Source organism: Anguilla rostrata, chromosome 17 (genome assembly GCF_018555375.3).
Source record: "Anguilla rostrata isolate EN2019 chromosome 17, ASM1855537v3, whole genome shotgun sequence".
Lineage (NCBI taxonomy): Eukaryota > Metazoa > Chordata > Actinopteri > Anguilliformes > Anguillidae > Anguilla > Anguilla rostrata.
Window position 1 is genome coordinate 23,799,227 of NC_057949.1, and position 27,894 is coordinate 23,827,120.

A 27,894-nucleotide genomic window follows, 5' to 3' on the forward strand; every position below is an offset into this window, starting at 1 on the left:
GCTGATACCCCGCCCCCGCTCAGCGAGCTAACGCCCACCCCCCCCACCCCCCTAACCCCCCACCCCCCTCTGTCGCAGATGACGTGCCCCCCTACTTCAAGATGGAGCCGGTTCGGACCCAGCTGCACCTGGAGAGGAACCGCCTGGTGCTCACCTGCATGGCCGAGGGCAGCTGGCCGCTGGAGTTTCGGTGGATTCGCAACGGGACGGAGCTGACCCGCTTCTCCCTGGAGTACAGGTGAGCGGCGGGCTGCAGGCTGCCAAGCGGACCCGTCCCGACCCTACCTCACCCCACCCAGACAGGCCTGCCCAATTCAGGACTCCATGGAGCAGGGTTTTTTATTGAATGGGCAATTACACACACGCATATCCTCCAAGAGGGCCGTAAATCCAGGATGCCTATTTGCTCAACAGAATAGGATAAGATGAGTGTACGCATATGTTAAATGTATAAAGAAGCTAAACTAATATCTTTAGATTCAAGAAATGATGATATAAAATATGTACGTGTTTGTGAGAATTTAATAGAATAAAAAGAAACAAACATTGGCCATCGTCATGGATCCAAACAGGTCACAAAGTATCGCCGCTAATGCGTAGGCTCACCTGGGTAACGGCTGCCTCTTCTCACCAGAACACGGTTGTGTTGTGACAGACATTTGTGCGAGAGGACGACGGGCTGCCACTGTGTGGGAACGGACGTAGAGAAGCGTGGGGTCGGGCGGCTCAGTCACGTCCTGTGAATGCCCCCAGGGAAGCGTAGCATGTAGAGCTTCAAAATGGACTCTGCCTGGGGGAAAAGGAAACGGGTGCCAGGCCAGAAACAACATGGCGGGGGGACGGTGGTAGACGAGCCGGAAGAGATGGGTTTAACGTGGCTTGAAGCTCCGAAGGCGGTAAAATATGGCGACAGATGGCGTAAAATCGTTCTGGCCTTATGCCCCAGCAGGGGAGAAGAGGGTTAGTTCAGGTGTATTAACTGCCTTCCCTGAGTTAGTTCAGGTGTATTAACTGTCTTCCCCTGCCTTGTCTCCCCCCCCCCCCCCCTCCCCAGGTACCTGATCCCCTCCCTGGAGCGATCGCATGCCGGCTTCTATCGCTGCATCGTCAGAAACCGCGTTGGCTCCCTCTTGCAGCGAAGCACGGAAGTGCAGGTGGCATGTTAGTACTGCGCTAGCTCTGGTTTCTGTCTGTGGGTGTGGCTGTGATCGTGTGCAGGCTACACCACTCCAGTGCAGCAGAGGGCGCCGTGGTTGAGTGTGGCTGTGCTTGTGTATGTTCCCACTCCAGTACAGGAGCTGGTGCAGTGGGTGAGTGTGTCTCTCTTTCTCCAATTTACTCGTATAGTTTCCTGTAACCTTCGCTGATGCAGCTTTGATTAAATAAAAGGAGGCGACTCCGTTTGCTTCAAGTTTTTCACACTCGAACCCACCATGCATTAATACATTCGTTCTCTCTCTCTCTCCCTCTCTCTCAGACATGGGGGGTTTCGAGGAGGGAGAGCGTTCACAGGTCGTCTCTCAGGGTGAGGGGGCTGTGATTGCCCCCCCGCGGATGCACAGCTTCCCCCAGCCTCAGATCACGTGGTTTCGGGACGGACGAAAGATTCCACCCAGCAGCCGAATGTAAGGGTCTGTCTGCCTCCAGCGCGTCCGCGTCCTGGTTTTCCAGTTCTTGGCACTTTAGGCCCTTGGCGTAGGCATTCTGAAATGCCCGGTTTTCCTGTAGCCTTTGACCTCTTGCACCCCCCACAGAGCCATCGCCCTGGACAACACCCTGGTCATCCTGTCCTCTGTCGCATCTGACTCCGGACGCTATTATGCACAGGCGGTCAACGACAGGAACGGGGAGAATAAAACCAGCCAGCCCATCACTCTCTCTGTGGACAGTGAGTGTCAGGAAAACACACGCACGCACACACACCTGCACACACACACACACACCCTCCCTAACAATGTTCACACACAAAGACAAAATACGCACAAAGACATACATACGGACAAACACAAATGCAGTAGCGAATGGCAGATACTCAAACAATGCATTACAGATATGAAGATGCTGTACACTGACATGCAAACACACACACAAACACAAACATACACACACTCAGACACAAGCACCTGCCTTTATGCCTTTTCTGTAAGTTTTTTTTTGCAGAAAAAAAATATCTGAACTCTTGCACACTCAAACATTACAGCTACCATAAAGATTACTGTTATGAGGTTACAAAGCATGCAGTGATAGGCATTATGACACCACTGACACAACATACGCCATATGTACTACATTGAGTGAAACCCAGCTGCTCTTATCGGGTTATAAAGGCATGTTTGAATTATTACACGTTGCATCACTCTTAAGGTAAAATGAGCACTGCATAAGACATCACATTACGAGCCCCACCTAAGGGTAAACCCACACATCCTCTGACAAGAAGCTACTTTGTAATTGTCTTCATTTCGATGGAAGTCGAGTTTCAGCGCCTGCAAGGCATGCTGGGATAGCGATGCGTGGCGAGTGGGTGGAGGGACCGGAAAGCCGGAGAACATGGTGCGATAACCAATCACATTAAAGATCCGACGTCTCCGATTTCAGTTTTTTCCCCCATTCCACATAGTTCTGTGAAGGAGGACTCGTTAATTATTGCTGTGTGGGAATTTCCAAAATACACAATCGATGTACATTTAAGGAATGTACGTTTTTAAAACAGAAAATGCCCACGAGCGACCCAATTGTGGGAGGCAAGAACGATGCCAGCCAATCTCGTCCGAGGATGTGTGGCTTACCCATCAGGTAAAGCGTGAGCTCCAAGTGAATGACTGCAGAAAGGAAAACCGCCTCTTTATCGCCCTCTGGTGGCTCGTTGTGTCTGTGACGAGGATGAGGACTGCGCAGTCTCTGACTCCTCCATCGCCCTCTTTGTCCTTTTTGTGTTTTCACAGAGGTGGAGGGGCCCGCTGACCCCATCGCCCCAAAAATCCTCATCCCCCCAAGAAACACCAGTGTGGTGACAGGGGCATCTGGGGTAATCATGGAGTGTGTGGCTAATGCCAGGTGAATGAGACCCTCCCCCCCTCCCTGTATGTCCTTACGTCTCATCTATGCACTGACTGAACTTCAGCCTCCCTCAGAAAAAGGCATAGTTATCATGGTGTGGGGAAGCCTTTCTGGTGTTTGATATTGATTAAAATTTTTGGAACAATTATTTATATATAATTTCACGCTTACTGTTTTATTATGCCTGTGTGCGCGCATTGGATGAGTCTGAACAGCTTTTGTCCAAATATTTACAATGCTGCTGGCTGATCTGGTGCTCGCGTTCATCCTGGTTATTTACACTTCGTATTGTTTACCGGAACTGCGTCCCAGGGTCTGTGGAAAAATGTGTTTGCCAAATCAACACATGCAAATGAACATTGAACCTGTCGGGAGCTTTCTGCAGGACTCTTTACAGGGACAATCCTTGTTAGTGTTTGCCAAATATGCAGTGCATAAATCAAGTAAATATATGTGAAATGTTTGTGCAAATATTTAGTTCTTTTTTCCCTTTCTTTTTGTTGATTTCCTCTGGGAAGTACATCTGTAGAGAAGCACTCTGCGGCTGCGAAATGAAACGGAATTGTTTCCTTTCCTCTTGAAGGAGGAGGAGACGCTCGGTCTGGCAGGAGTGACTCCCTCCCCCCTCCCTCAGCCTTCTCAGCCTTTAAGTTCTGCTGCGTCTCACGCAGGATGACAGCCGTGCGTTTGCGTTCCCGAGGCGCGGCGAAGTCAGACGGCGGCTAACGCGCGCTGACGCGGGTGGCGGCGGTGTAGTGTAACGTCGGGTCGATTCCCCGCCGGGGCGTAGCGCTGCCGTCGGGCCCTTGAGCGCGGCGCTTAACCTGAACTGCTTCGGTGAACCGTCTCGCTGTGTAAATGGATCGTATGTAAAAAAATAAAATAAAATAAAATAAAAAGAATATAAATAAGCTCTGTAAATTGCACTGGGTAAGAGTGTCTGCAGAAGGAGTGAAATGTAAATGTGAAATGCTAACTGCTGAGCATCTAACAATGTGCAAGAAGAAATGAGTGAGCAATTAGCACATGCTACTACTGTCACTACTAGTAACACTGCAACAAATGCTTTGCAAAATGTTACAATGGAAAATATCAAAAATGGCTAATCATACACGAAGTAGCGTAGATTATATCAGAACATAGCATATATAAGACAGTAACGAGAGCACTGGGTGTTTCAGTGTTTAAGTGATGTGCTTTGGTGACCCATGTTGTTCCCTCTTGACCTTTGACCTCCCTCGTGGTCTGCTTTCTGTCTCTGTCCCTTTTGCCTCTCATCCCTCTCTCCCTCCCTCCCTCCCCTCCTCTCTCTCTCAGACCGCTCACCGAGCTGAGTATAACCTGGCGGAAGAACGGCGTTGTGGTAGGCAGCGGTCTGAGCGACTTCAGCCGCAGGCTGACCGTGGTCTCGCCGACGGTCGGGGACGGCGGGCTGTACGAGTGCGAGGCGCAGCTTCTCGGCGGCAGCGCGCCGTCGGCCAGGGCTGCGGCTCACCTGCACGTGCTCGGTACCTGCCCGCCTGTCCACCTGCACGCCCGCACGCCTCCCCTTTAGTTTACTGTCACCTCGCTGCTCCGTCACCTGCGCCTGACGGTCACCTCGCTGCCCCACACCACCCCGCCCCGGCCCACTCTGCCCCACACCCCCCCACCCCACTCTGGCCCACTCTGCCCCACCACCCCTACCCCACCCCGCCCCGCCCCACCCCGCCCTGGCCCACTCTGCCACACTCCACCCCGCCCCACTCCTACCCCCCGCCCGCACCTGCCCCCCCTGCCCCGCCCCACTCCGCCCCTTAGCCTGTAGCATTCCTCAGGCCATACTGCCTCACCCTTTTGTGGCCACCCCTGTGGGTTTGAAGTTGCACGTCAAGCTTTATCATTTTGGTTCCCTATTTTTAAATATTTCTGTATTTTGAACCATCCCTCTAATGTGCTTTCTGCCCTGCTGCTTGCCCAGAGCCCCCCCATTTTGTGAAGGAGCCTGAGAAACGCATCACTGCTGAGATGGAGAAGGTGGTGGATATTCCCTGCCAGGCCAAAGGTGCTTGTTTATGTGTGTCTGTGTACATGAGTGTGCAAGTATATAGTGTGCGTATCATAGTGTTTCGTGTTTATATTGTGGTGTATAGTGTATGTATAGCTTGTGTATAGTACATGTATAGTGTGTGTATAGTGTATATGTAGTTTGTTTTTAATGTGTGTGTAGTGGTGTAAAGTGTATGGATAGTTTATAGTATATATATAGTTCATGTATAGTGCATGTGCAGTGTGTGTATTTTATGCACAGTGTGTGTATATAGTTTATATAGTGCGTGTGCAGTGTGTGTATTGTATGCACAGTGTGTGTAGTGTATGTATAGTGTATATAGTTTATATAGTGCATGTGCAGTGTGTGAATATTGTATGCATAGTGTGTGTAGTGTGTGTATAGTGTATATAGTTTATATAGTGCATGTGCAGTTTGTGTATTGTGTGTATCATGTGTGTGTGGGTTTGCAGGATGGAAGGGGTACAGTACTGCTCTCCCTCCCCTCCCTGTGTCCTCAGGGGTCCCGCAGCCGGACATAGTGTGGTATAAGGATGCTGTGCCCATCAGCCCGGTCAGGACGCCCCGGTACAGGGTGCTGGTGGGGGGCAGCCTGCACATCAACGGCCTCCTGCCCGACGACACCGGAATGTTCCAGTGTTTCGCCCGCAACCGGGCCGGAGAGGTCCAGACCAGCGTCTACGTCGCCGTGACCAGTAGGCCAGCTCAGCCTGCCGCTCAGCTCTCTCTGCCTCTCTCTTCTGTCTCCACCTTGCAATGTCCCTCTGCATTGATCACTCTCTTTCTTTCTCTCTTGCTCTCTCTCTCTCTCTGTCGCACTCTCGTCAACTGAATTCAGAAGAGGGTTTATTATTTGGCACGGGAATGATTATGAGTGTTGTTTATTCATCCTGACGGGTGTATTTATTTATCTCGTCGCGCAGAAGAACTGCGTACGAGGCGTGCGTATGCGCGTCCTGTGTCTCTCTCACCTGTCCAACCCCCCGCCTCCTCAGGTATCGCCCCGAACATCACCGCCGGCCCCAGCGACAGCGCGGTGATCGACGGGCTGTCCGTCGTCCTCCGCTGTGACACGACGGGTGCCCCCCGACCGGCCATCACCTGGCAGAAAGGTGAGTGGCGCCTGACCCCCCCCCGCCCACCGCCCACTAGACGCGTGTTTGCGAATTCTGTGCTGGAAAATCGGATGTGTGTGGTTTGGCTGTCCACGAGCGGGTTTCTCCAGCCTAACCTCGCCCCTCCCCTCCTCGCCCCGCCCCCCCCCCCCCCCCCAGGCGAGCGCATTCTGGCCAGCGGCTCTGTCCAGCTGCCCCGCTTCAGCCTGCTGGAGTCCGGCAGCCTGCTCGTAAACCCCTCCCACATGTCGGACGCCGGCGCCTACACCTGCACGGCCAGCAACTCCCGCGGCATCGACGAGGCGTCCGCCCGTCTGGTGGTGCTGGGTACGGGCGTGACCCCTGGCTCCCCTTTCTGTTCAGACCGTGCTGAAGCCTCAGCCCCGCCCACCCCCCCGCTCCCTCTCACGTTCTGTTCGTGTGTCTGTGATCTCCAGCTCGAACCCGCATCACCAGCCCACCTCAGGACCAGAGCGTCATCAAAGGGACGAAAGCCGTCATGGCCTGCGGAGTGACCCATGACCCCAGCGTCACCGTCAGGTGTGGAGAGGCTGACCCTACCTGGAACTGACATACCTGTCCCTAATTACATCATTTATCATCGCATCATTTAACAGACAATCTCATCCGGAGTATTTTCGCATCTTTCAGTGAGAACATGCATGCATTCACATGATTAATATCAGCAGTTGTCCTAGGCCTTGCTAACAACATTCCCAGACCACTGAGTATAATAATGCATATAATCCATAGTAAGCTCTAAGAAAAATATGAAACCATAACCTGAATTAACGGAAATGATAGGAGTACTAGGGGCTGGCGATGGAGCCATGATGCTTTCTGTACAGGTGGGTCTTTAGTCTGAAGATGGCCAGTGATTCTGCTGTCCCGACGACCATGGGCGGTCTCTACTCCCACTGAGCTGACCTGCCTGTCTGTAATGGTTATAAGGACCATGTTACTGTTAGTGTCCTGTGTGAGTGTGTTTATATGTGTTTGTATACTGTGTGTGTGAGTGTGTGTGTGTGTGTGTGAGTGTGTGTATATGTGTTTGTATACTGTGTGAGTGTGTGTGTGTTTGTATACTGTTTGTGTGTGTGTGTGTGTGTGTGTGTGTGTGTGTGTGTGTTTGTACTGGTATGAACTGCAGAACAGATAAGCTGATAATGTAAATTTGTGTAATGTGAGGTGTTGTGTAAGTCTTTGACCATGCTTGCGCGTCTGCTTTAAGCTACGTCTGGGAGAAAGGGGGCGCTGTCCTCAACGTGGGCTCCACCCCCAGGATGCGGCAGGAGGCCGACGGCACGCTGCACATCTCTCAGACCTGGTCAGGTGACATCGGGACCTACACCTGCAGGGTGACCTCCGCGGGGGGCAACGACTCGCGCAGCGCCCACATCCGCGTCAGGTGCTCCGCCCCATGGTCCCACTGGGGCTGCGTCTCCAGTGCCAGCCCCCGCCCTGCCCCCTCTACCACTCTGTCTCTGTCTCTGTTCTCACTCACTCCCCTCTCTCTCTACCCTCTCTCTTCCTCTCTGTCTGTCATCCTCTCTCCCCTTTCCCACTCTCTCTCTATTCTTCCTCCGCTGTCTCTCTTCGTCTCCTTGTCTTCTCTCTCTCTCTCTCTCGCTCTTTCTCTCTCCTTCCTTCTGTCCCTCTCATGCAGGCAGCTCCCTCACGCCCCAGAGAACCCTGTAGCCCAGCTCAGCCAATCAGAGAAGAGGGCCATTAACCTAAGCTGGGCGGAGCCCTTCGACGGGAACAGCCCCCTGATTCGCTACATCCTGGAAGTGTCTGAGAACAGTGAGTCTGCTCCTGGGCTCGGGATTCTGGAAGTAGACAGTTCAGCTCCGTGAGCAACAGGCAGGGCTATTAGGAAACTGGAAACACAGCTGAAGAATGAGAACTGTGGGAGAGCTGGAATAATATGAGTGCCTAGGAATACTGTGGAAAGACTGGGAATCCTAGGAATGACGACGGGAAGTGCATCATGGAAGTAATGGGGTGTAACAGAGAAGGCTTTGAATGACCTCTCCTCCTTTAACGATGTGTCTGTCTGTCCGCCTGCCTTTTCCGTGCGTCTGTCCGTGCGGCCCAGACGCTCCGTGGACCGCGCTCCTGGCCGGCATCGGGCCCGAGGCCGGCAGCGTGACGGTCAGCGGGCTCATCCCCGCTCGCTCCTACCAGTTCCGCCTCTGCGCCGTCAACGACGTGGGCAAAGGGCCGTTCAGCCGCGAGACCACCCGGTGAGGAGGCCGCCGCGGCCACGCCTCTCCGTTAGGTCATATCCATCCTCGTTCTGTTTTATTCTGCTTGGCGGACGCTCTCATGCATTACGTTACGTTACATTTTATCCAAAGCGGCGTACAAAAAAGCGCATGTCAAGGCCATTGGAACAACTACAAAACACAGGTTCAATAAGGTACAATACTCTTTTTGTACAGTTATGCATAGCCAATGAATAACCCTACAAAATGTCAGTTGGAACACCTGTGTTGCTTTTTATTGTTAGTCAACTTAAAGGACGCGTGTCGATTGAATCCCTGCTGTCGTTTCCATCTTCTTCAGAGATGGAGTGACACGTTTGACGTTTGAGAGAGAGAGGGAGGGAGTTAGAGTGAGAGAGTGAGAGAGTGAGAGAGTGTTTTGGCCCCAGGGTTTCTCTGTGTTCCCCAGGCAGACTGTGGACAGGCTAGCGTGACGGTGTCTCATGCCTCTCTCCCCCTCCCCCCTGCAGACTGTCCCTCCCAGAGGAGCCCCCGAGTGCCCCCCCTCAGACGGTGATCGCGAGCGCGCGCACTAACCAGTCCATCATGATCCAGTGGCAGCCCCCGCCTGAGTCCCACCAGAACGGCCCCCTGCAGGGCTACGTCGTCCGGTGAGTGGCCCGCCCGCAGGAGGCCGCGCCCACCCCCACCCCCACCCCCACCCCCACCCCCAAACAGCGACGCCACGCCCACCCAGACCACAGCCGTTTCCCATCTCAAACTCCCCAATCGCAAGCACCACACCCGAGCCTCTTCAACATCATCTCTCTTTTCTTGTGATGACTTTCTCCTATGTCTCTCCTTCCTGTTCTCCTCCTCTCTGTCTCTCCTTCCTGTTCTCCTCCTCTCTGTCTCTCCTTCCTGTTCTCCTCCTCTTGTCTCTCCTTCCTGTTCTCCTCCTCTCTGTCTCTCCTTCCTGTTCTCCTCCTCTCTGTCTCTCCGTCCTGTTCTCCTCCTCTCTGTCTCTCCTTCCTGTTCTCCTCCTCTCTGTCTCTCCTTCCTGTTCTCCTCCTCTCTGTCTCTCCTTCCTGTTCTCCTCCTCTCTGTCTCTCCTTCCTGTTCTCCTCCTCTCTGTCTCTCCTTCCTGTTCTCCTCCTCTCTGTCTCTCCTTCCTGTTTTCCTCCGCTCTCTCAGCTACTGCTTGGCAGGGCTCCCGGTGGGCTACCAGTTCAGGAACATCACCAACCCGGACCAGACCAACCTGCTGCTGGAGGACCTGATCATCTGGACCAGCTACGAGATCGAGGTGGCGGCCTACAACGGAGCCGGGCTGGGCACCTTCAGCCACAAGGTGACCGAGTGGACGCTGCAGGGAGGTGAGGCTGCGCGCTCTCAGCAAAACGGTCAGTGCCCTAACGACGCTCGTCGTGGTCAGCCTACGAGCGGTCCGTCGGGTCAGTGCGCTACGGCAGCTCCTGTCAGTCATGCTGCTAACAGGTCGTCAGTGCCCCTAACGAGCGGCTCCTGTCGTGGTCAGTGCCCCTAACGAGCAGCTCCTGTCGTGGTCAGTGCTGCTAATGAGCAGCTCCTGTCATGGTCAGTGCTGCTGACGTCAGTGCTGCTTCGTTCTCATCTTTGGTCTCTTACCTTGGTCAGTTCTGCATGCAAGCTAATTTTACCACAGCACTGTGAAGGACCTACTGTTCACAGTCAGTAAAATTCTCACCCAGATCATGTGTCTGGCCAGCTTTGTCATTACTTACAGCCACATATTGCAACCATGCACCATTTGCCTCTGCTAAATCACGTTTAACAGTGAAAGTGCCATTCATTTTTTGTGATAAAGATGTGATTTATATAAATCCACTATAATGAAGGCACGGGGGGTGTGAATCATGTCTATCTGCATATGAAAAATTTAAATGAAACAAGGTTTTAATGGAGAAGATTATTGATATTTAATGTTCTGAAGTGACATTCTCAATTATATTTCATCTTTATCTTATTATATTCAAAGAAACTGTTAAGGCAAAAAGACAAAAGAAAATTAAGATGATGAACTACCAATGGAAACACAAAACGATAACCAAATTCACGCTGGTTCAGTCACTGATTATAAAATGCATCTCTTAAAAAGTGTCGTTCTTCTTTTAGTTTTAAAAGTTTTAAGCAGGTCCGTTTGACCCAAACCGTACACAAGGGTTAAACTACTGTATACTGGAACACAGTGACCTGTGAGAAGAGCTGTCAATATGACCTCACATGCTATGGAACACTGCAGGGCTTTGACCCCCCCCCCCCCCCCTCCTGGGCTAGTTCTGTGTGTGATTGGCAGCTGGAGGTGCAGTGCCGTAGGTGTGCGGGTAGCTGTGCTCACTCTCCGTCTGTTGCCTGAAGCTCCCTCCTTTTTCTGTCCTTCCCACGCTTCCGCAGTGCCCACTATCCCTCCTGGCAACGTGCGGGCCGAGGTGGTCAACTCCACCACCGTCCACGTGACCTGGAGCGCCCCCAGCCCCCAGTTTGTCAATGGCATCAACCAGGGCTACAAGGTGAGCTACAGCGCCACGCTGCCCTCTAGTGCTGGGATGAAGAACTGTCTTCTACTGCCGGAACCTTGCCTGAGTTGTTGTGCTGTATTGACTTCTGTCATTTAACTCCTTGTGAATGTCTAGTTGACTATCGGCATGTTTTTTGAGTTTATAAATTGGGCACGGATTGCAGTGGGCGATCAACCTTATTCGGTCACGTGTCTTTGATTACTTTGAAATAATATTTAGTGGGAATCGAGAAATCCTGCCGTATTGTTTCAGGTTGAGGCTGAATGTGCCGCGTTTTTCTTAAATCTTGGCTCAAATCTGCCTCCCCTAATCATTTAGCTGTTGGCATGGGAACCAGGTCAAGAGGAGGAGGCTACCGTGGTGACGGTGAGGCCCAACTTCCAGGACAGCGTCCACGTAGGTTACGTCACAGGACTGAAGAAGTTCACAGAGTACTTCACCTCGGTGCTGTGCTTCACCACGCCCGGGGACGGACCGCGCAGTCCACCTCAGCGACTGCGCACGCACGAGGACAGTGAGTGTTAAAAAAGTAAAAAATAAAATAAAATTAATTTGGCACTGTGGTTTTCAATAGGACATAGTATTCAATAGTCATTGTGTTCATGCAATGAGCCTTTTGGTGGTGCATAAGTCTCACAATATTCTCGCATAGTGAGTCTCAGTGGGCACTTTGACTTGACTGTTCTTTGTATGAAGGGGTGTAGTGTTCAGTGGTTCATGTTTTCCAGCCGTACTCAAAGTTGCACGTGACTGTGGTATCCATGGTCACTTGTATTAAACGTGTATTAAAGCTCTGGTCTTCGTTGTGAGGTTGATGCAGGCATTGTCTATGGTAGCTCATCCCATCTGATTGGCTGTTGCGTTTCCAGCCCCTGGTGCCGTGGGCCACTTGAGCTTCACAGAGATCCTGGACACGTCTCTGAAAGTGAGCTGGAGAGAGCCGTCAGAGAAGAACGGTGTTCTCACAGGTACACGTATACACACACATACACGTGGTGCATCCATGCACACACACACACACCCACATGTACACAGGTGCTCATGCTCAGATGTGTGCTCTCACAAACATAGCTACCATCACACACCCACCCATTCAACACAAATGCTCATACAGTCTTTTTCTCTCTTTCGCTCTCACTCACTCACTCACTCACTCACCACCAACACACACACACACTCACACACACACAAAGCACTGTTCAACCTCTGCCTCCCTCCATACCCCTGCCTGTGTGTGTCCCCCCCCTCCCGTCTGCAGGGTACCGCATCTCCTGGGAAGAGTACAACCGCACCAGCACCCGGGTCACCCACTACCTGCCCAACGTGACGCAGGAGTACCGGGTCACCGGTCTGACCGCCCTCACCACCTACACCATCCAGGTGGCTGGGATGACCTCCAAAGGCCAGGGCCTGCTGTCCTCCTCCACCATCTCCTCTGGGGTTCCCCCCGGTCAGTGTCTCCCACACGGACTGCAGAAATAACAGGGAGAAAGTGACCGTGATGTCACCCATTAACTTCTCGTGGGCTTGCAAAAAGCATTTTGAAAGGGTTGGAAGTGCAGTTTTCGTGCAGCCATATTGTAGAAATTGGAGCAAGAGACTGTGCAATTTGGAAAAGGGTCATGGAAGAAAGTCACTTGTATGGACGTTTTGGGCTATGTCTGGGAACAGTGTGATTGGCAGCAACGACTGTATACAACTTGTGTACTCAACAGTAAGCGACTGGACTGATTCGGACATGCCCCCAGTCTTGACTGCTTGGTCTCCCATCCCCTATTAGGGATCAGTTGAGGCCAGTCCTAGGGGCTTTCGGCTGTAATGCTGTAGTACACTTGTCTGTCACCAGAGGGCACTCTTGGAGCTCTGCCGTAACACAGCCTTGATGGTCGTGCCATTGTTCTGCATCAAGGGTCTGCAGCTCCCGGTTCTGGAGAGCAGAAAGCTCTGCTGGCTTTTGTTATCACCGTAAAATCTGCGCCCAGTTCAGGCCCAATTCAGTGAGTTAACTGTGTCATCAACTGCTCTACAATTGACTAATTAAGTGCGGAGTAACAAGGAAAGCGAGCAGAGCCTAGCTAACATAATCATTTGACGCTTTTATCCAGAGCGACATACTGTACAGAACAGGAAAACATAAGTCTAACTCTCTCCGGAATACAAAAAATTTATATAACCAGGCATCACAGAGCAATGTACCCTTTCAGGTGATTCCTAGTAGTAGGATAGCTAGCTTTCACGTAGCCATAGGTTTCATTTAGTTTCTTTGGGCGAGACACATTTCTGGGGCGCCTGGTCTAGCATAGTCAAATGTGAAATCTCGCAGCCGTACTAACCAGTCTAGCGGCGGATTCATGTGAAAATCTTGGGGGCGGCATGATGTCTCCCCTTAAACCTATAAATATGCCCTAAAATGTGGGAATCTACTTGCTCTAGTTTTCAGTTGCGGTTTTGACATATGACACACATATGTAAATGTATGACATATCATAAAGGTCTGACGTATGTTGTGCATTAGTGCAACACGTACGTGGTCATGCAGATTTCCTTTGATAGACGGCCTTTTCTCATACTGTACCTAGGCTTTGTTAAGACTTGTAATGTATAGCCATGTGATGCAGTGGCAGGAGAGTGTCATTTGTCCTGTTTTTATCTGCCTTGGCAGGGGATTTAACCTATACCCTTCTGGGATTAGGGTGGACACTTGGAAGGACAAATGTTGATTGAAGCCAGGCCCCAGCTTATTCATTATCAGTCATATCACACTTTCGCATTCCTGAGACTAGCACTGCTGTTTTCTGCTTGTGTAAATGGCTCTGGATGAGAGTGTCTTCTAAGTGATCGTGATGTCATTTCATTATGTGATGATGGTTGAGTCCCCTCCCACAGTCACCTCTTACAGCTCTGTTTAGGAGTTTTCCTTTTGCCTGGCTCTGTAAATCCTCACCCTCTCTTATCCAATACCCCCACCCCACCCCTCCACAGAGATTCCTGGCCCCCCCACCAACATGGCCATCTCCAACATCGGCCCCCGCTCTGTCACCCTGCAGTTCAAACCTGGCTACGATGGCAAAACGTCAATCTCCTGCTGGCAGGTGGAGGCCCAGGTGAGTGATGGAGAGAAGCCTCTCCCCCACCAGAGTGGAGGAGCCTATGGCGTGCCGTGCGTCTGTCCCCCCCATTGTTACAGCATGCGCCACTCAAAAACTCCCAAATATGGGATTATCGTGAAATAGCAAAACATTTGGGTTCGTCAGATGGGAATTTTTAGTTTTGTTTATTCATCCTTTTTAGGTGAGTCATGAGGTGTTTGTAGTGCACTGAGCTGAGTGACAGGTCTCAATGTCTGTTTATAAAAAGAGCAAAATGACAAAAAAGTGGACTGAATAGTGCCGTGTCTGTGTGTGTCCTGTCAGATTGGTATAGTTGGAGAGAACGAGGAGTGGGTGACTGTCCATGAGCTGCCCAATGAACCTGATGCCCGGTCTCTCGTGGTGCCCGACCTCAACCCCTACACATTCTACAGGTACCCATAATATGCCCCTTTACCTTCTACAGGTACACATAATATGCCCCTTTACCTTCTGAAGCTACCCTTACCGTGCACATACAACTTCTACAGGTACCCATACTATACCCCTGTACCTTCATACAGGTAGACATAACATATGTCTATACTTTCTTTAGGTACCCATGCTATACCCCTATACTTATACCTTTTACAGGTACACATACTATACAAAACTATACCTTCTACAAGTGCCCATCTATGATATTTCTCTGTGTCCAGGTTTCGAATGCGTCAGGTGAACATCGTGGGCACCAGCCCCCCCAGCCAACCGTCCCGTAAGATCCAGACCCTGCAGGCGCCTCCTGACATCGCCCCCGGCAACGTCTCCTTGCGTACGGCTAGCGAGACAAGCCTGTGGCTGCGATGGGTGGTAAGAGCGTTGCGCATAGCACGTGTGCCTGTCTGCCGCGGCGTATTTATAGCTCTGAATGTGTGCGTTTGCGTGTGAGAGTTCTGCGTTCAGCGGCGTTCTCTGTGGGACAGCCCCTTCCTGAGTGGGAGTACAACGGCAGCCCGGAGCTGGTGAGGTACCGGGTCCAGTACAGCCAGGTCAGGCCCCAGGACCGGCTGCTCTACCACGTCATCCCCGATCGCCTGGAGCGCGAGTTCACCATCGAGGACCTGGAGGAGTGGACCCAGTACCAGGTCTGCATTCAGGCGCTCAACGGCATCGGAGCCGGACCCTGGAGCCGGCCCGTCCAAGGGAGAACCAGAGAGTCCGGTGAGCCATTATATTACACACACACACACACACACACTCTCACACACACAAACACACTCTCACACACACGCACAGACACAAACACATGCTCTCTCTCACACACACACACACACACATACACACACACACTGATATTTTCCACTTGTGTAACATAGTGTCTTGATAGCGATTGCGATGTAATATAATGATGTAATAATGACTGAGGTCCCTCCCCCAGTACCCTCTTATAGCCTTGTTTAGGAGGTGTTATTTGTGTTCCTGGGTCACTAACTCCTCGCCCTCTCTCGTTCATTTATTGCAACACTAAAACATCTCCAATATTCGAACGCTACACCTACTTCTCCTCCGACAGTCCCTTCCAGTGGCCCCACCAACGTCTCAGCCTTCGCCGCCACCTCCAGCAGCATCCTGGTGCGCTGGTCCGAGGTCCCCGAACCCGACCGCAATGGACTGATCCTGGGGTACAAGGTACGCCATGCCATACGGCAGGATGCCCTTTTCCTACCGGAGGCGCTGCTGCAGTACGCCATTTTGTCATGTCAATGCCCATATTGCAAACAAGCAGCAGTAAGTACTTAAACTTGCTTCTTATCATGGACTTGGTTTGTTATCATAACTAATCTATGCTGTGGCCTTGATAAACCTATACGCTTGACTTTTGCTTATAATGGACGGGTGGCTGCTTGCCGGTAAATTGAACCGTATGGAGCCAGACTCACTGCAGGCTGCTTTAACTTGCGGCCTGTGGTGTGTTTCAGCTGCATTGCATTTCATTGGGTGGAAAGAGGTTTGGTCAAAGGTAACTTGCAAGATGTTAACAACAAACCAAGTGCAAATAGTCGCGAAACACAACAGAGTATACGGCCACTGTGGATATGTTATGCAAAGCTTTTGTGATTCAGTCACTGTGCTTGTATGTTATAGTAGTGGGAATATCTAGTCACAATTCAATTCCATTTCAATTCAGTTTTATTTGAATAGCGTAGGCATTGTAGGCATTGTTACAAAGCAGCTTTAGGGAGATCTGGGTCTCATACACATACATACACACACACAGCAGATGCGCCCTTCTTCACTGACAGTTCCTCCCCATCCTTGGTTTCCCTCCTCTCCCTGCTCACTCTATCCAATCATCTCTTGATTTCTCTCTCTCTCTCTCTCTCTCCCTCCCCTTTATCTGCATCCATTCAGATATGCTGTCTTTTCATGACAAGAGATCTTGTGCTGTTAAACTACTAAACTCATAGATGATGACATTGTATATCTCTGGCCTGGACTCTCTACCTCTTTTCCTCCTCTCCCTCATTCTCCATTTCAATATCTTCCTCTCTTCTTTCCTCTGTCCGTATCTCTGTTCCTCTCTCTCTGCCCTGCCCCTCTCTCTGTCTCCCTCCATGCACCCCCCCCCCCCCTTCCCCCCACCCTGGCAGGTGTTGTATAAGGACAGAGATGAAGACTCTTCTCTGCAGTTCTGGACAGTGGAGGGGAACACCACTCACAGTGTCCAGCTTACAGGATTGGGGAAGTACATTCTGTACCAGATCCAGGTCCTGGCCTTCACCCGCATCGGAGATGGGATGCCCAGCTCACCCCCCGTCCTGGAAAGGACCCTGGATGATGGTAGGCATGCATTCTGGCCCCATCCCAAGAGACCATATTTAGGAGGCTACAACTCCATGACTTCTGCACCTCTGCTGCCATGTCAGCCATTTTCTTTAATGTGATCCAAGCACCCTTCTCACCACAGCGAAGAACTGAGGATTGCTCTTAATCCTCTAAAAATTGATTTAATAGCTTGCCGTTTATTCCCTACTTGTCTAATTTAAAACACAGTATCCCATTCTGAAGTAATATGACATTCCGCTATCCTGTTCCTCTCCTGTTCCACTTAAAATTCCCCTTTGTGCCCTTTAGTGCCAGGCCCGCCAGTGGGGATTCTGTTCTCTGAGGTGCGGACCTCCTCTGTGTGCCTCACCTGGCAACCTCCCGCACAGCCCAACGGAATCATCCTGGGTGAGGTTCCTCCCCGCACATTCCAGGTTCCACCCCATGCGTTCTCTGTACTCAACGTCGTGAGAGGGTTTGGGGCAGGACGCAAAATGAGCATGAACAAAAATATGCCACTCTAAAATTCTGATTCAATATTTGGGCATATGTTGGGCCACTCTCCACCAATACTCCATGCCCTACAACCTCTATATATCGCCCCATCTTGTTCCAACCTCATACCCCACATCATCTCTAGCTCGCTTTCTCTCTACTCCCTTGTTATCACTCATTCCCTACACAATCTCTATCTCTCCTTCTCTTCTCCCTTGCTATTGCTCATGTCCTACACAATCTCTATCTCTCCTTCTCTCCTCCCTTGTTATCACCCATTCCCTGCACCATCTCTGTCTCTCTTTCTCTTCTCCCTTGACATCACTCTTATCCTACACCACCACTGTTCCTCATTTTCCCCACCCTATCTAAGTCATGCCACGGACCCTATGCCCCCCAGTAATGTCCACCTACACATCTGTTAATATGAAGTTTTTTTATTTATTTATTTTTTTTCTAATAAACCTAGGCCCAGTGCCAACCAATTACATTGCGTTCTCTGACCATGTCTTGTCACCCAGCCTATCAGATGGCGTACCGGCTGAACTCCACCAGCAGCTCGGCGGCCGTGGTGGAGCTCCTGAGGCCCGGCGCCCGGCGGCACACGGTGACCGGGCTGGAGCCGGAGCGGGCCTACGTGTTCCGCCTCACGGCCCAGACGCGCAAGGGCTGGGGAGAGGCGGCGGAGGCTCTGGTGATCACCACGGAGAAGAGGGGTACAGCCCGCACGCGCAGCCCCGTGTTTGTCACGCAGAAAGAAGAGAGGAACACAAAATACTGGCAAATCAAAGGCCAAATGCGAAATAATCATGCAAACAAAACTGTACAGTTAAAGTACTTATTTTTTTATTTATTTTTTTTTACTTGCTCTCTGTGAATGGCAGATTGGGCGGCAGTGTGGTATAATTGGTAAGGAGTCGCTCTTGTAACCTAAAGGTCATTGGTTCGATTCCCAGCTAGGACACTGCCTTTGTAGCCTTGAGCAAGCTACTTAACCTGCATTACTTCAGTATGTATCCAGATGTAAACATGGATGCAATATAAAAGCTATAAATAAAAATAAGGATAAGAGCATCTGCTAATTGCCTGCAATGAAATGGCGTCCTCACAGGGGTGACTCACTGGAGCAAACGAGAATACGAGAGGTGTGGTCTTCTCTAACGCATCAGTGCTCAGCATGGCTGTTGAAATGTTAAGCTGCATGACAAGGAGGCTAAATAGGCTACGTGGGCTGTAGGCTGTATGCACATCTCTGGCAAGTGAATAAATGTCCAGTTCGTCATTTGTGGCGCCGGTCAGGTCTGACGTCAGCGTGCAAAGCGAAGTTCAGGGCTGTGTGCGACGGTGCCTTAAATCCACCGGCAGACACGGAGTGATGCGAAGAATCGTTTAAGTGCCTTAAATAAACCCTCCACCCCGGAGAGAGGCGCAAGCAGACTGCCCTGGTTCTCCGAGAGGGAAGGTCTAAAAGCTGAAAGGGTCTTTCTGCTTCCTCCGGTCAGCTCGCCCGCAGCCCTCCGGCCGCCCCCTGGTGCCGCAGGAGGAGGTCCAGGCCCGCAGCGTGCTGTTGTCATGGGAACCGGGCAGCGACGGCCTCTCGCCGGTGCGCTATTACACCATCCAGGACAGGGAGCTGCCGGACGGCAACTGGACGGTCCACTCCGCCTCGGTCAGCCACGAGTCCACCTCCTACTTCGTGGACAGGTGAGGTGACCGCGGTCGATTTGAACTGGTTGGGAGAGATGTATCAATAGAATAGGGGTTAGGGAGAGATGTAACCGTGTATCTAGAGTAGGGGTTAGGGAGAGATATAATAGTGTAGAGTAGGGGTTAGGCAGAGATGTAACGGCATATCTAGAGTAGGGGTTAGGGAGAGATATCAGTGTAGAGTAGCGGTTAGGGAGAGATATATCAGTGTAGAGTAGGGGTTAGGGAGAGATTTAACAGTGTAGAGTAGGGGTTAGGGTGAGATATATCAGTGTATCTAGAGTAGGGGTTTTGGAGATGGCCGGGTACAGTTATGTGTTGGTTAATGAGTCACTGGAACCCTGTCCCTCTCCCGTTGCAGACTCAAGCCCTTCACTTCGTACCAGTTCAGAGTGAAGGCCACTAATGACATCGGGGACAGCGAGTACAGCGACTCGAGTGAGGCCGTCACCACGCTGCAGGATGGTAACGACCTCTCACCTCTGAACCCAACCTGACCCCTGACCCCTCCCCATTTCATCTGTGTGAACTCCTCATCTGTTTTTTTTTTCAGTCATCTGTGACTCATTACTTCTTTTAGCACCACTGCTGCAGTTGATGTGTGTAATCTTGGCGTTACGTTAAGCTGAACTGCAGCCAATGGTGTTTTACAAACTGCAATGCTCTGTCTTACCGACAAGTCAGAAATACTGCGATAGAAAGCTTGCCAATGAAAAGGGTTCATTGTTTAAGCAATTTTCTTCAGTAGGTGATGTCACAGATGAAGGAAGAGGGCATCGTTCTGTTCTCTCGGCTTGATTCGTGCCTAATACTGAAGTTACACATGCCGCAGTCATCAAGGCATTTGCCTTGGATCTTGAATGTTCTGCCACACATTCTGCTAATTACCTTGTTTGGCCTGCCTTACCCGTGGATAGTGTTTCTGTGTGTGTCTGACGTATGTGATCCTAATGGTGGCCAGCCTGGTTGATTGACACCATGCATGACACTATGCATGTGATGTGATGTAATGCAGTTGTGGATAAACATTGCTATGTCTACGGGCTTAGTCTCTCCCTCTCTTTTTTCCCCTTTCAGTGCCTGATGAAGCTCCCACAATCCTCTCTGTCACGCCACACACCATGACCTCGGTGCTGGTACGCTGGCAGGCAAGTGGCGGGAGGGACGCTGCTGTGGGACTGTGGGAAATTTCACTGCTATCGCAACTGGCATGGTCAGCCACAAGACTGAATCATCACCCCTGCTTGAATGAAACAGTGTACTGAAGACACAAAATGGAGGATCTGAGCCAACGACTGTCCATAGTTATAGTAGAGCCAGTGCTAACTCTGGGTGTTTCAAGTGTAATTTTCTTCGGGTTAAGAAAACAATCATGTCCTAATGTAACTGAAAACTTTTTTGGAAGACTTCAAGACATTTTGAAGACCACCTCCTGAAGGTGGGAGACGATGAAAGAATGGTCAGCAGAGAAGTAAAACAAGAAGTAGAATGAGACAACAATTTGAAAGTCATATAAATTTTGTTCAGGTCAAAACTCTTGAAATGTTAAAAATAAGAACGTGATTTTTGCCACGTGCGGGAGAATGGGGACATGCTGTAGGAGTGGCTAGGTAATCGTTAGCTGTTTGTCTGAGGTTCTCAAACCTTCCTGCTCCCTCAGCCCCCCCCTGAGGAGAGGATAAATGGAGTTCTGCTGGGGTACCGGGTGCGGTACCGAGAGCTCCACTATGACCGGCCGCACGGTTTCACCATCCAAACCATCAGCAGCCCCTCTGTCAGCTGGGCCGAGCTCACCTGTGAGTTCCCGCCAGACTCTCACCTGTGATTACCCTAAAACCCCCAGACTCTTACCTGTGATTACCTTAAACCTCCAGACTCTCACCTGTGATTACCCTAAGACCCCCAGACTCTCACCTATGATTACCCTAAAACCCCCAGACTCTCACCTGTGATTACCCTAAAACCCCCAGACTCTCACCTGTGATTACCCTAAGACCCCCAGACTCTCACCTGTGATTACCCTAAAACCCTCAGACTCTCACCTGTGATTACCCTAAGACCCCCAGACTCTCGCTTGTGATTACCCTAAAACCCCCAGACTCTCACCTGTGATTACCCTAAGACCCCCAGACTCTCACCTGTGATTACCCTAAAACTGCCAAACTTTCACCAGGGATTACCCTAACCCCCAATACGCTCACCTATAAGTACCCGAACACCCCCTAAACTCTTACCTACTAGTCTGAATACACACCCCTACCCTAACCCTATAAAACTGTCTACCACACCCTCTTTCAGCACAAATATACTAATACTATATACTATACTTTCAATGTCTGGTTATATTTCTCTTTTTGTAATTTGTGATTCACAGCTTCTGTTGTCTCATTTACATTTGTATCCTATCCTCAGCTTTGAGTCCTTGGTGCTTCTCTGTTTTCTTCACCCAGTGCTTGATCTAACTGCAGTGTGCCCAAATGCACTCATCTCTGTCTGTTATTCTCCTCTTCTCCCCTGCTCTAAACCCCCCAATGGCCCCCTGACCTGACCCCGCCCTGCCCCACCCGGGCTTATGCCTCCTCACCCAGCCCCATACAGTATGCGCAACTTGAACCAGACCTCACTTACCCAGTACCAGCTGGACAGTAAGTATCTCTCTCTCTCTCTCTCTCTCTGTATCTCTCTCTCTCTTTGCCTCTCATTTTAATTAAATTCTCATACAATTTCACAGTCTTGAAGAATTAACGTTTGAGCTCTGTCTCTAGGAATGTTAGGCCTTGAGATCTGAGAAACTTGAGATTTCATTATTGTGACTTTACTTGCAACCTGAAACTTGAGTTGCCACTTGCCACTTGTACCTTGCAACCTCTGTAAACACTTGACAATTTAAGTTACGTGGTTTGAAACTTGGCTTCATCCATTTTGTCCTCTATCAAGTATGCTGTCATGCTTCTGTCTCAGTTTTGATGTCTCAGTGTGAACTGTGGGTAATGTAGTTGTTTTGTTATCTTCAGATCTTAGCAAACACAAGCGCTATGAGATCCGCGTGAGCATTTACAATGCGGTGGGAGAGGGGCCGACCAGCACACCCCAGGAAGTGTTTGTGGGAGAGGCAGGTAAGGATGGACCTGCCTTTTGTAGTCCCATCCATCACAGTCATATATAATTGACTACAAATACCAGACCATCTAAAAGATGCCGTCTTCTAATTCCTTCCGTAGGAGATTAAGAGCTTTGTCAAGTGTTGCAGGTCCGAAAGCTCAGATGAATTTTATAGACATTGCTTTACCACTAATTGTTACCATCACAGCCACTAGTATCACATTGTTTTTCCTACAGGAAATCGTCAGAAATTTGATCTCACCATTTAATATTAATTTCTACCACCTACACTGAGGTTTCCTATCTACTGTTGTTCCAACGCAGACGGAAGCTGGCATGGGTTAATCTGTCATTTTTTATCCACACATTTCTCTGCCCCTTTCATTTCATTCAGATGGGGAAAAGCAGGGAGGGTCATGTTGTTTAAAGGTTTTGCAATCCTTTTCTTTCTTCCAGTCCCCACAGCCCCGCCCCAAAATGTGGCCATCCAATCAGCAACTGCCACCCAGCTAGACGTCACATGGGATCCCCCACCTTTGGAGGCGCAGAATGGGGACATACAGGGGTACAAGGTGAGTTTTCAAGGAGGGTGTCTCTCTGGAGACATTTTGACATATTGGGAGGGGGTGGGGGTGCTGTCTGAGTGATTGATTTATTGACAGGTGCCCCCGCCCCCTTTCCCGTAGATATACTTCTGGGAGTTCCAGCTCCGGAATGAAACGGAGCGACAGCAGACGCTCTTCCTGCCGGAGAGTGGAGCGAAGCTGAAGAATCTCACTGGCTACACCACCTACATGATCAGCGTGGCTGCCTTCAATGCCGCTGGAGACGGCCCTCGCAGCACGCCCACCAGGGGGCGCACTCAGCAAGCAGGTGGGGCAGGGAGCATGGGAAGGGCGGAACAGGGCGCGATCACTTCCATCAAAATGAGAACGCAGCGCTGGGTACACTGGGTTTAAATATAGCACACATTCATGGCACCGTCCAGTTAACAGGTGGGCATAGCAAAGCCAGATATAGCACAGTCCAGCTAAGCGCAGCAAAGTATGGCACAGTCCAGATGAGCTCAGCAAAGTATAGCACAGTCCAGATGAGCACTGCTAGGTATAGCACAGCCCAGACAAACACAACAAGGTATAGCACAGTCCAGATGAGCTCAAAAAAGTATAAAACAGTTCAGATGAGCACTGCGAGGAATAGCACCGCCCAGACAAGCACGCAAGACTATAGACACGTCCCAGCACAACACGCAAGGTATAGCAAGTCCAGAAAACAGGAGTAAGAATTCCGTGATATACCCTGTTACCGCCTTTGCCTCTCAGCGCCCAGCTCTCCCAGCTTCATCCACTTCCGCGAGCTCACCACCACCTCCGTCAACGTATCCTGGGGGGAGCCCACGCACCCCAACGGCATGATCGAGGGGTACCGCCTTGTCTACGAGCCCTGCACACCCGTGGATGGTAGGCCCCACCCCATTCTGCACGTGCAGAACTCATGTGCTGTTTCTCAATGCTGACTGTTTCTCAAGGTGGCCAATGTGTGCAATAGCCTGTCCGGTCACACAGTGGAGACAGAAACTCGGGGGATTTACAAGACCGGGCTTGATACGACATTAGATACCATCTAGTCTGTAGGTGATCAGAGCACTAGGTACAATTTAGTTAGGAAAATGGCGAGCATTGTTAGGCTGAATGGCCTGTTCTCGTCGTTTTGTTGTGTTGTGTTATGTTTATTTTACGTTGTGTTGTGTTCTGTTGTGTTGTTTTACGTTACACATTACGTTATGTTATGACTGCACACTGTATCTGTCCCTATTTAGCCTTCCACCTTGTGAAGACCATGTTGTGTGTGTGTGATTGTCTGTGGTTGGCTGATTGGGAGTTTATCTGCACCTGAGTGTTCTCCTGTGGTCATTCTGCTTCAGGCGTCAGTAAGATCGTGACGGTCGACGTGAAAGGCAGTGCCGCCCACTGGATGAAGATCAAGGACCTGGTGGAAGGAGTCACCTACAACTTCCGCATCCGGGCCAAAACCTTCACCTACGGACCCCACGTTGAGGCCAACGTTACGACAGGGCCTGGGGAAGGTCTGGCGCACGCGTGTCTTCCTGTGTTTCTGTCTGCCCGAGTGACCGTTTGCCTGTCTGACTGCCCGTGTTGATCCGTTTCTGTTCTATTCCTCCTGAAAGACCGACAGTGTGTGGTCTCCTTGTCGAATGCTGCACGTTCGTTTGGAACGTTTGAACACTGTCGTATCTTGTATGTTTTCCACGTTTTGTGTGTTTTTTGTTGTTTGTTTGTAGTATTTACGTTTTACTCTTTTTGTGATTCTGCTGGTTGTCTTATTGCCCTTGTCCTATCTTGGCTCGCTCTTGCTTGTTTTCTTCTCGATCTGACTTCCTGGTAACATTGTCGAGATGATGTGTGTCTTCTGTAGTGATGATCGTGGGGTGTAAGGTGTGAGGTGTGTGGAGACAGTTGTGCGGTGCCATAAGGTGTTTATCCCCCCCCCCTCCCTCAGGAGCACCTGGCCCCCCAGGGGAGCCCTTCATATCCCGCTCCAGCACGGCCATCACCCTCCACTGGTCAAATGGGGATCCCGGACGAGCCCCCATCACCCACTATGTCATCGAGGCTAGGCCTTCAGGTCAGCCAGAAAGTATGGGCTGTGCTGTCTATCACAGACTAAGAAAACAGTGCCAGGAGCAGGGGCACCCAAACTCCCTGAGTCCATAATCCACTAAAAGGGGGAACAGTTTTTCTGTGACCCCACCCCTTATTAAAATGTAGTCTGGCATATGTCTTCAAATAGCAAATTTAGATGTCTTCCTGATCATGATCAAAATAACTGGTACAGTGTGTGTAGCCTGTGTAGTGTGAATGTCAATGGGAGTGGTTTAAATACTGCTAGTTATTTTATTAAGTTAGTGTTGCGGGTGGTTTTCTGTCACCATAGAAACATGTCTGTAGAGTGCAATTTCTGTTTGCTCTCATGTGAACTTCTCCCTCCATCTATCTCAGATGAGGGACTGTGGGACATCCTTGTCAAGAACGTCCCAAAGGAAGTGACGTCGTACACGCTTGACATGAACACCCTGAAGGAAGGGGTCAGCTATGACTTCCGGGTCATTGGGGTCAATGATTACGGCTACGGCTCACCCAGTGTGCCGTCACCTTCCATCTCTGGTTAGTTAAAGCTACGCGTTCAGGATTCAGTGTTCGTTTTTTCTCCTGTGCTCCCCATAGCTAATATACACTTATGTCATGACTGACCAAAATCCAAAGGGCTCTTAAAGATTTTGTGATAATAAGGATGTGTTGAATTTTGTGCTTCGTGTAAGCAGTTGTAAGCAAGTATTAAGTACGAACTTGAAATAGTGAGTGAGGAATTAATAGATCTTGATGGTGTACCCATTTTGTTTGGCATGAGTCAACATTCCTAGTTGAGGTGTTAAGTTTGCTTTTGACTTCCTTGCTGTTGTATGTGCTGCCTTGACAACCCCAGCCCAGAGGGTGGCGCCCTTCTATGAAGAGTGGTCATTTCTGTTGGTGACCGCACTGGTGGGCCTCATCTTTATCCTCCTCCTGGTCTTCATTCTCATCATTCGGGGACAGAACAAGAAGTACACCAAGAAGTCAGACACAGGTGGGCAAGGGGGGCATCAGTGGGGGAGAGGCGGTGTGGTGAAAATATTGTTTTTGGAGGTCAAAGCGGCAGTTCGAACAATAGCAGTGGAAGAAACAGTTGTGTAAGCTAGCAGTAGAATAAGCATTAGCATCATTAGCAGGAGGGCAAACGGTAGCATCTGTAGCTGTGGAAGTAGAATGAGCGCTAATATCGACAGAAGTGGCAGTGGAGAGAGACCCTGGCCTGGGGTCTGTCTGATCTAACCCCCGCACAGTGTCCTCGTATCTCCGCCCAGTGAACCCGTCCTCCTGTAACGCCGTCCCCCTCTCGCACGGGGCCATGGCCAGCCTGGACGAGGCCCGCTTCCCCGCCCTGGAGCTCGGCAACCGCCGGCTGTCCGCCAAGAACTCCTTCTGCCGCAAGAATGGTGTCCACGCCAGGTGAGACTGCAGAGCAGGGTGTGTGTGTGTGTGTGTGTGCGTGTGTGCAGGTGTATCTGTGTGTGTGTGTGTGTGTGTGTGTGTGTGTGTGTGTGTGCAGGTGTATCTGTGTGTCTGTGTGTGCGTGTGTGTTCAGGTGTATCTGTGTGTGTGCGTGTATGTGTGTGTGCAGGTGTATCTGTGTGTGTGTGTGTGTGCGTGTGTGTGCAGGTGTGTGTGTGTGTGTGTGTGAAGGGGTGAGGGCTGTCGTGGCCACAGATTTGGCTAAATCTGCTCTTTTATTCTTATTAGCACTGGAAATTCCATCTCCACTGCCACTGAAGCCAAATCACTTCCATTTCATTTATCTTATGAATTCTCCTGAAGCAGGCACAGCCAGTGGAGATGCTGGTCGCATTGGGTGTTCTTCCTTCGGACATGCCTCTTCCCAAATGTTCATTCAACTTCCCATACTGTAGCGAAGGTACAGGCTGCTGTCAACCCATTAATGTCTTAACTGAAGACCGTTTTCAGTTGATTTCAGTTGAGGTGTGTTTGTGCTGGGTGAGGGCAAAAAGGCTTTACCCGCACCTGCCCTTCTCAGTCACGACTGGACAGCCCCACTATAGAGAATGTGTGCAGGAACAAAGGAGTTGGCCATCTGGTTGCTATAGAGAATCTGTGAAGGATGCAAGGGCTCCTTTGGGTGTGCCTAATCAATTGGGTTAATAAGGGCTGCGATGCACTCTCAAGTTCAAAGTGGATTATTTCCAGCTTGTATTCGAAGAGTGTGGTGTAGAAATAAAGAGGACAGGCGATTAACATATTTCCTGTTGAGATAATGAACTGCCTTGTCCAGCAAACCTGGTTCCTTTGACAGAAAGTGAGTGTTGGCAGGTGATCCACTCAAAGAAAATACGTGTTCTGTGCCGAGGTCAATGAATCAAAGAGAGTGCTTCCCAAACTCCCTCCCCCCTTCCAAAGGGGGGTCGTTGGACGTGCTGGTGGGCAGTGCTTTTCGGGTGGGTTTCCTGTGGGACGCAGCTGAGGCACAGGCGTTTGGGACTGGGTGGAGTGCGTTTGAGGGAGGGGGGGAGCCTGATTAAGCTTGTACGGCCTGGCTGGAGAGGCCTGGTTGGGGATCAAAGGGGTGACTCTTCCTGACTTAGAAGAGCTGTGGTCTGGGTTGGATACAATTCTGCTAATGAGCCCTTGCCATGGGAGGGGTTAGTGGGGGTTGGGGACTGGAGGCTGGTACGGGAGGACGTTAGGGTGTCAATCTTCCCCCCACAGCAGCCCCCGCTCCCCCACCCCATTCACGGGGGTGGGGTGGTGGGGGGTTGAACCAGACGGGGGAAGCACTGAATTATTAATTCACCACTTTGAGATAGTGGAGCATGGTAGAAGGCAATTTAGAATTAAGCACCACCCCCCCCCCCCTCCTCACCTCCACCACCCCCCTTTCATCCCATCTGAGCTTCCTCTCAATTTTTAAACAGGCACTTTATCACACCCTACCCAGAACACTGGCCCCCACCAGCCCCCAGCCAGTGTCACCCTGCGCAGCTGTGGATACCTCGCCTTTGGGTCTCTGTGTTAACCCTTTCCTGTCCTCAGGTCTGCTTTTGTAACTGTGCTGTGTATTCTGGACTGTTTAATA

At 50.6% G+C, this 27,894-nt stretch overlaps 1 protein-coding gene across 1 annotated transcript in view; it reads left to right on the forward strand.

The window, feature by feature from the left end:
- LOC135242970 (protein sidekick-2-like) overlaps positions 1 to 27,894 on the forward strand; it is a 69,344-nt gene that overhangs the window by 34,843 nt on the left and 6,607 nt on the right. The window contains exons 2-43 of the mRNA XM_064314345.1: positions 79 to 238; positions 1,055 to 1,161; positions 1,478 to 1,625; positions 1,755 to 1,888; positions 2,946 to 3,057; positions 4,378 to 4,568; positions 5,021 to 5,104; positions 5,611 to 5,805; positions 6,106 to 6,222; positions 6,385 to 6,552; positions 6,663 to 6,765; positions 7,457 to 7,633; positions 7,892 to 8,028; positions 8,324 to 8,471; positions 8,963 to 9,103; positions 9,627 to 9,808; positions 10,866 to 10,981; positions 11,309 to 11,504; positions 11,860 to 11,958; positions 12,249 to 12,440; positions 13,973 to 14,094; positions 14,404 to 14,513; positions 14,778 to 14,928; positions 15,042 to 15,279; positions 15,632 to 15,747; positions 16,710 to 16,899; positions 17,194 to 17,292; positions 17,901 to 18,095; positions 18,882 to 19,083; positions 19,448 to 19,551; positions 20,164 to 20,234; positions 20,747 to 20,882; positions 21,675 to 21,731; positions 22,101 to 22,202; positions 22,645 to 22,760; positions 22,875 to 23,061; positions 23,511 to 23,648; positions 24,113 to 24,274; positions 24,709 to 24,834; positions 25,209 to 25,373; positions 25,693 to 25,833; positions 26,090 to 26,255. Of these exons, the coding sequence (XP_064170415.1) occupies positions 79 to 238; positions 1,055 to 1,161; positions 1,478 to 1,625; positions 1,755 to 1,888; positions 2,946 to 3,057; positions 4,378 to 4,568; positions 5,021 to 5,104; positions 5,611 to 5,805; positions 6,106 to 6,222; positions 6,385 to 6,552; positions 6,663 to 6,765; positions 7,457 to 7,633; positions 7,892 to 8,028; positions 8,324 to 8,471; positions 8,963 to 9,103; positions 9,627 to 9,808; positions 10,866 to 10,981; positions 11,309 to 11,504; positions 11,860 to 11,958; positions 12,249 to 12,440; positions 13,973 to 14,094; positions 14,404 to 14,513; positions 14,778 to 14,928; positions 15,042 to 15,279; positions 15,632 to 15,747; positions 16,710 to 16,899; positions 17,194 to 17,292; positions 17,901 to 18,095; positions 18,882 to 19,083; positions 19,448 to 19,551; positions 20,164 to 20,234; positions 20,747 to 20,882; positions 21,675 to 21,731; positions 22,101 to 22,202; positions 22,645 to 22,760; positions 22,875 to 23,061; positions 23,511 to 23,648; positions 24,113 to 24,274; positions 24,709 to 24,834; positions 25,209 to 25,373; positions 25,693 to 25,833; positions 26,090 to 26,255 (6,001 nt within the window). The remainder of the gene's footprint in view (positions 1 to 78; positions 239 to 1,054; positions 1,162 to 1,477; positions 1,626 to 1,754; positions 1,889 to 2,945; positions 3,058 to 4,377; positions 4,569 to 5,020; positions 5,105 to 5,610; positions 5,806 to 6,105; positions 6,223 to 6,384; positions 6,553 to 6,662; positions 6,766 to 7,456; positions 7,634 to 7,891; positions 8,029 to 8,323; positions 8,472 to 8,962; positions 9,104 to 9,626; positions 9,809 to 10,865; positions 10,982 to 11,308; positions 11,505 to 11,859; positions 11,959 to 12,248; positions 12,441 to 13,972; positions 14,095 to 14,403; positions 14,514 to 14,777; positions 14,929 to 15,041; positions 15,280 to 15,631; positions 15,748 to 16,709; positions 16,900 to 17,193; positions 17,293 to 17,900; positions 18,096 to 18,881; positions 19,084 to 19,447; positions 19,552 to 20,163; positions 20,235 to 20,746; positions 20,883 to 21,674; positions 21,732 to 22,100; positions 22,203 to 22,644; positions 22,761 to 22,874; positions 23,062 to 23,510; positions 23,649 to 24,112; positions 24,275 to 24,708; positions 24,835 to 25,208; positions 25,374 to 25,692; positions 25,834 to 26,089; positions 26,256 to 27,894) is intronic.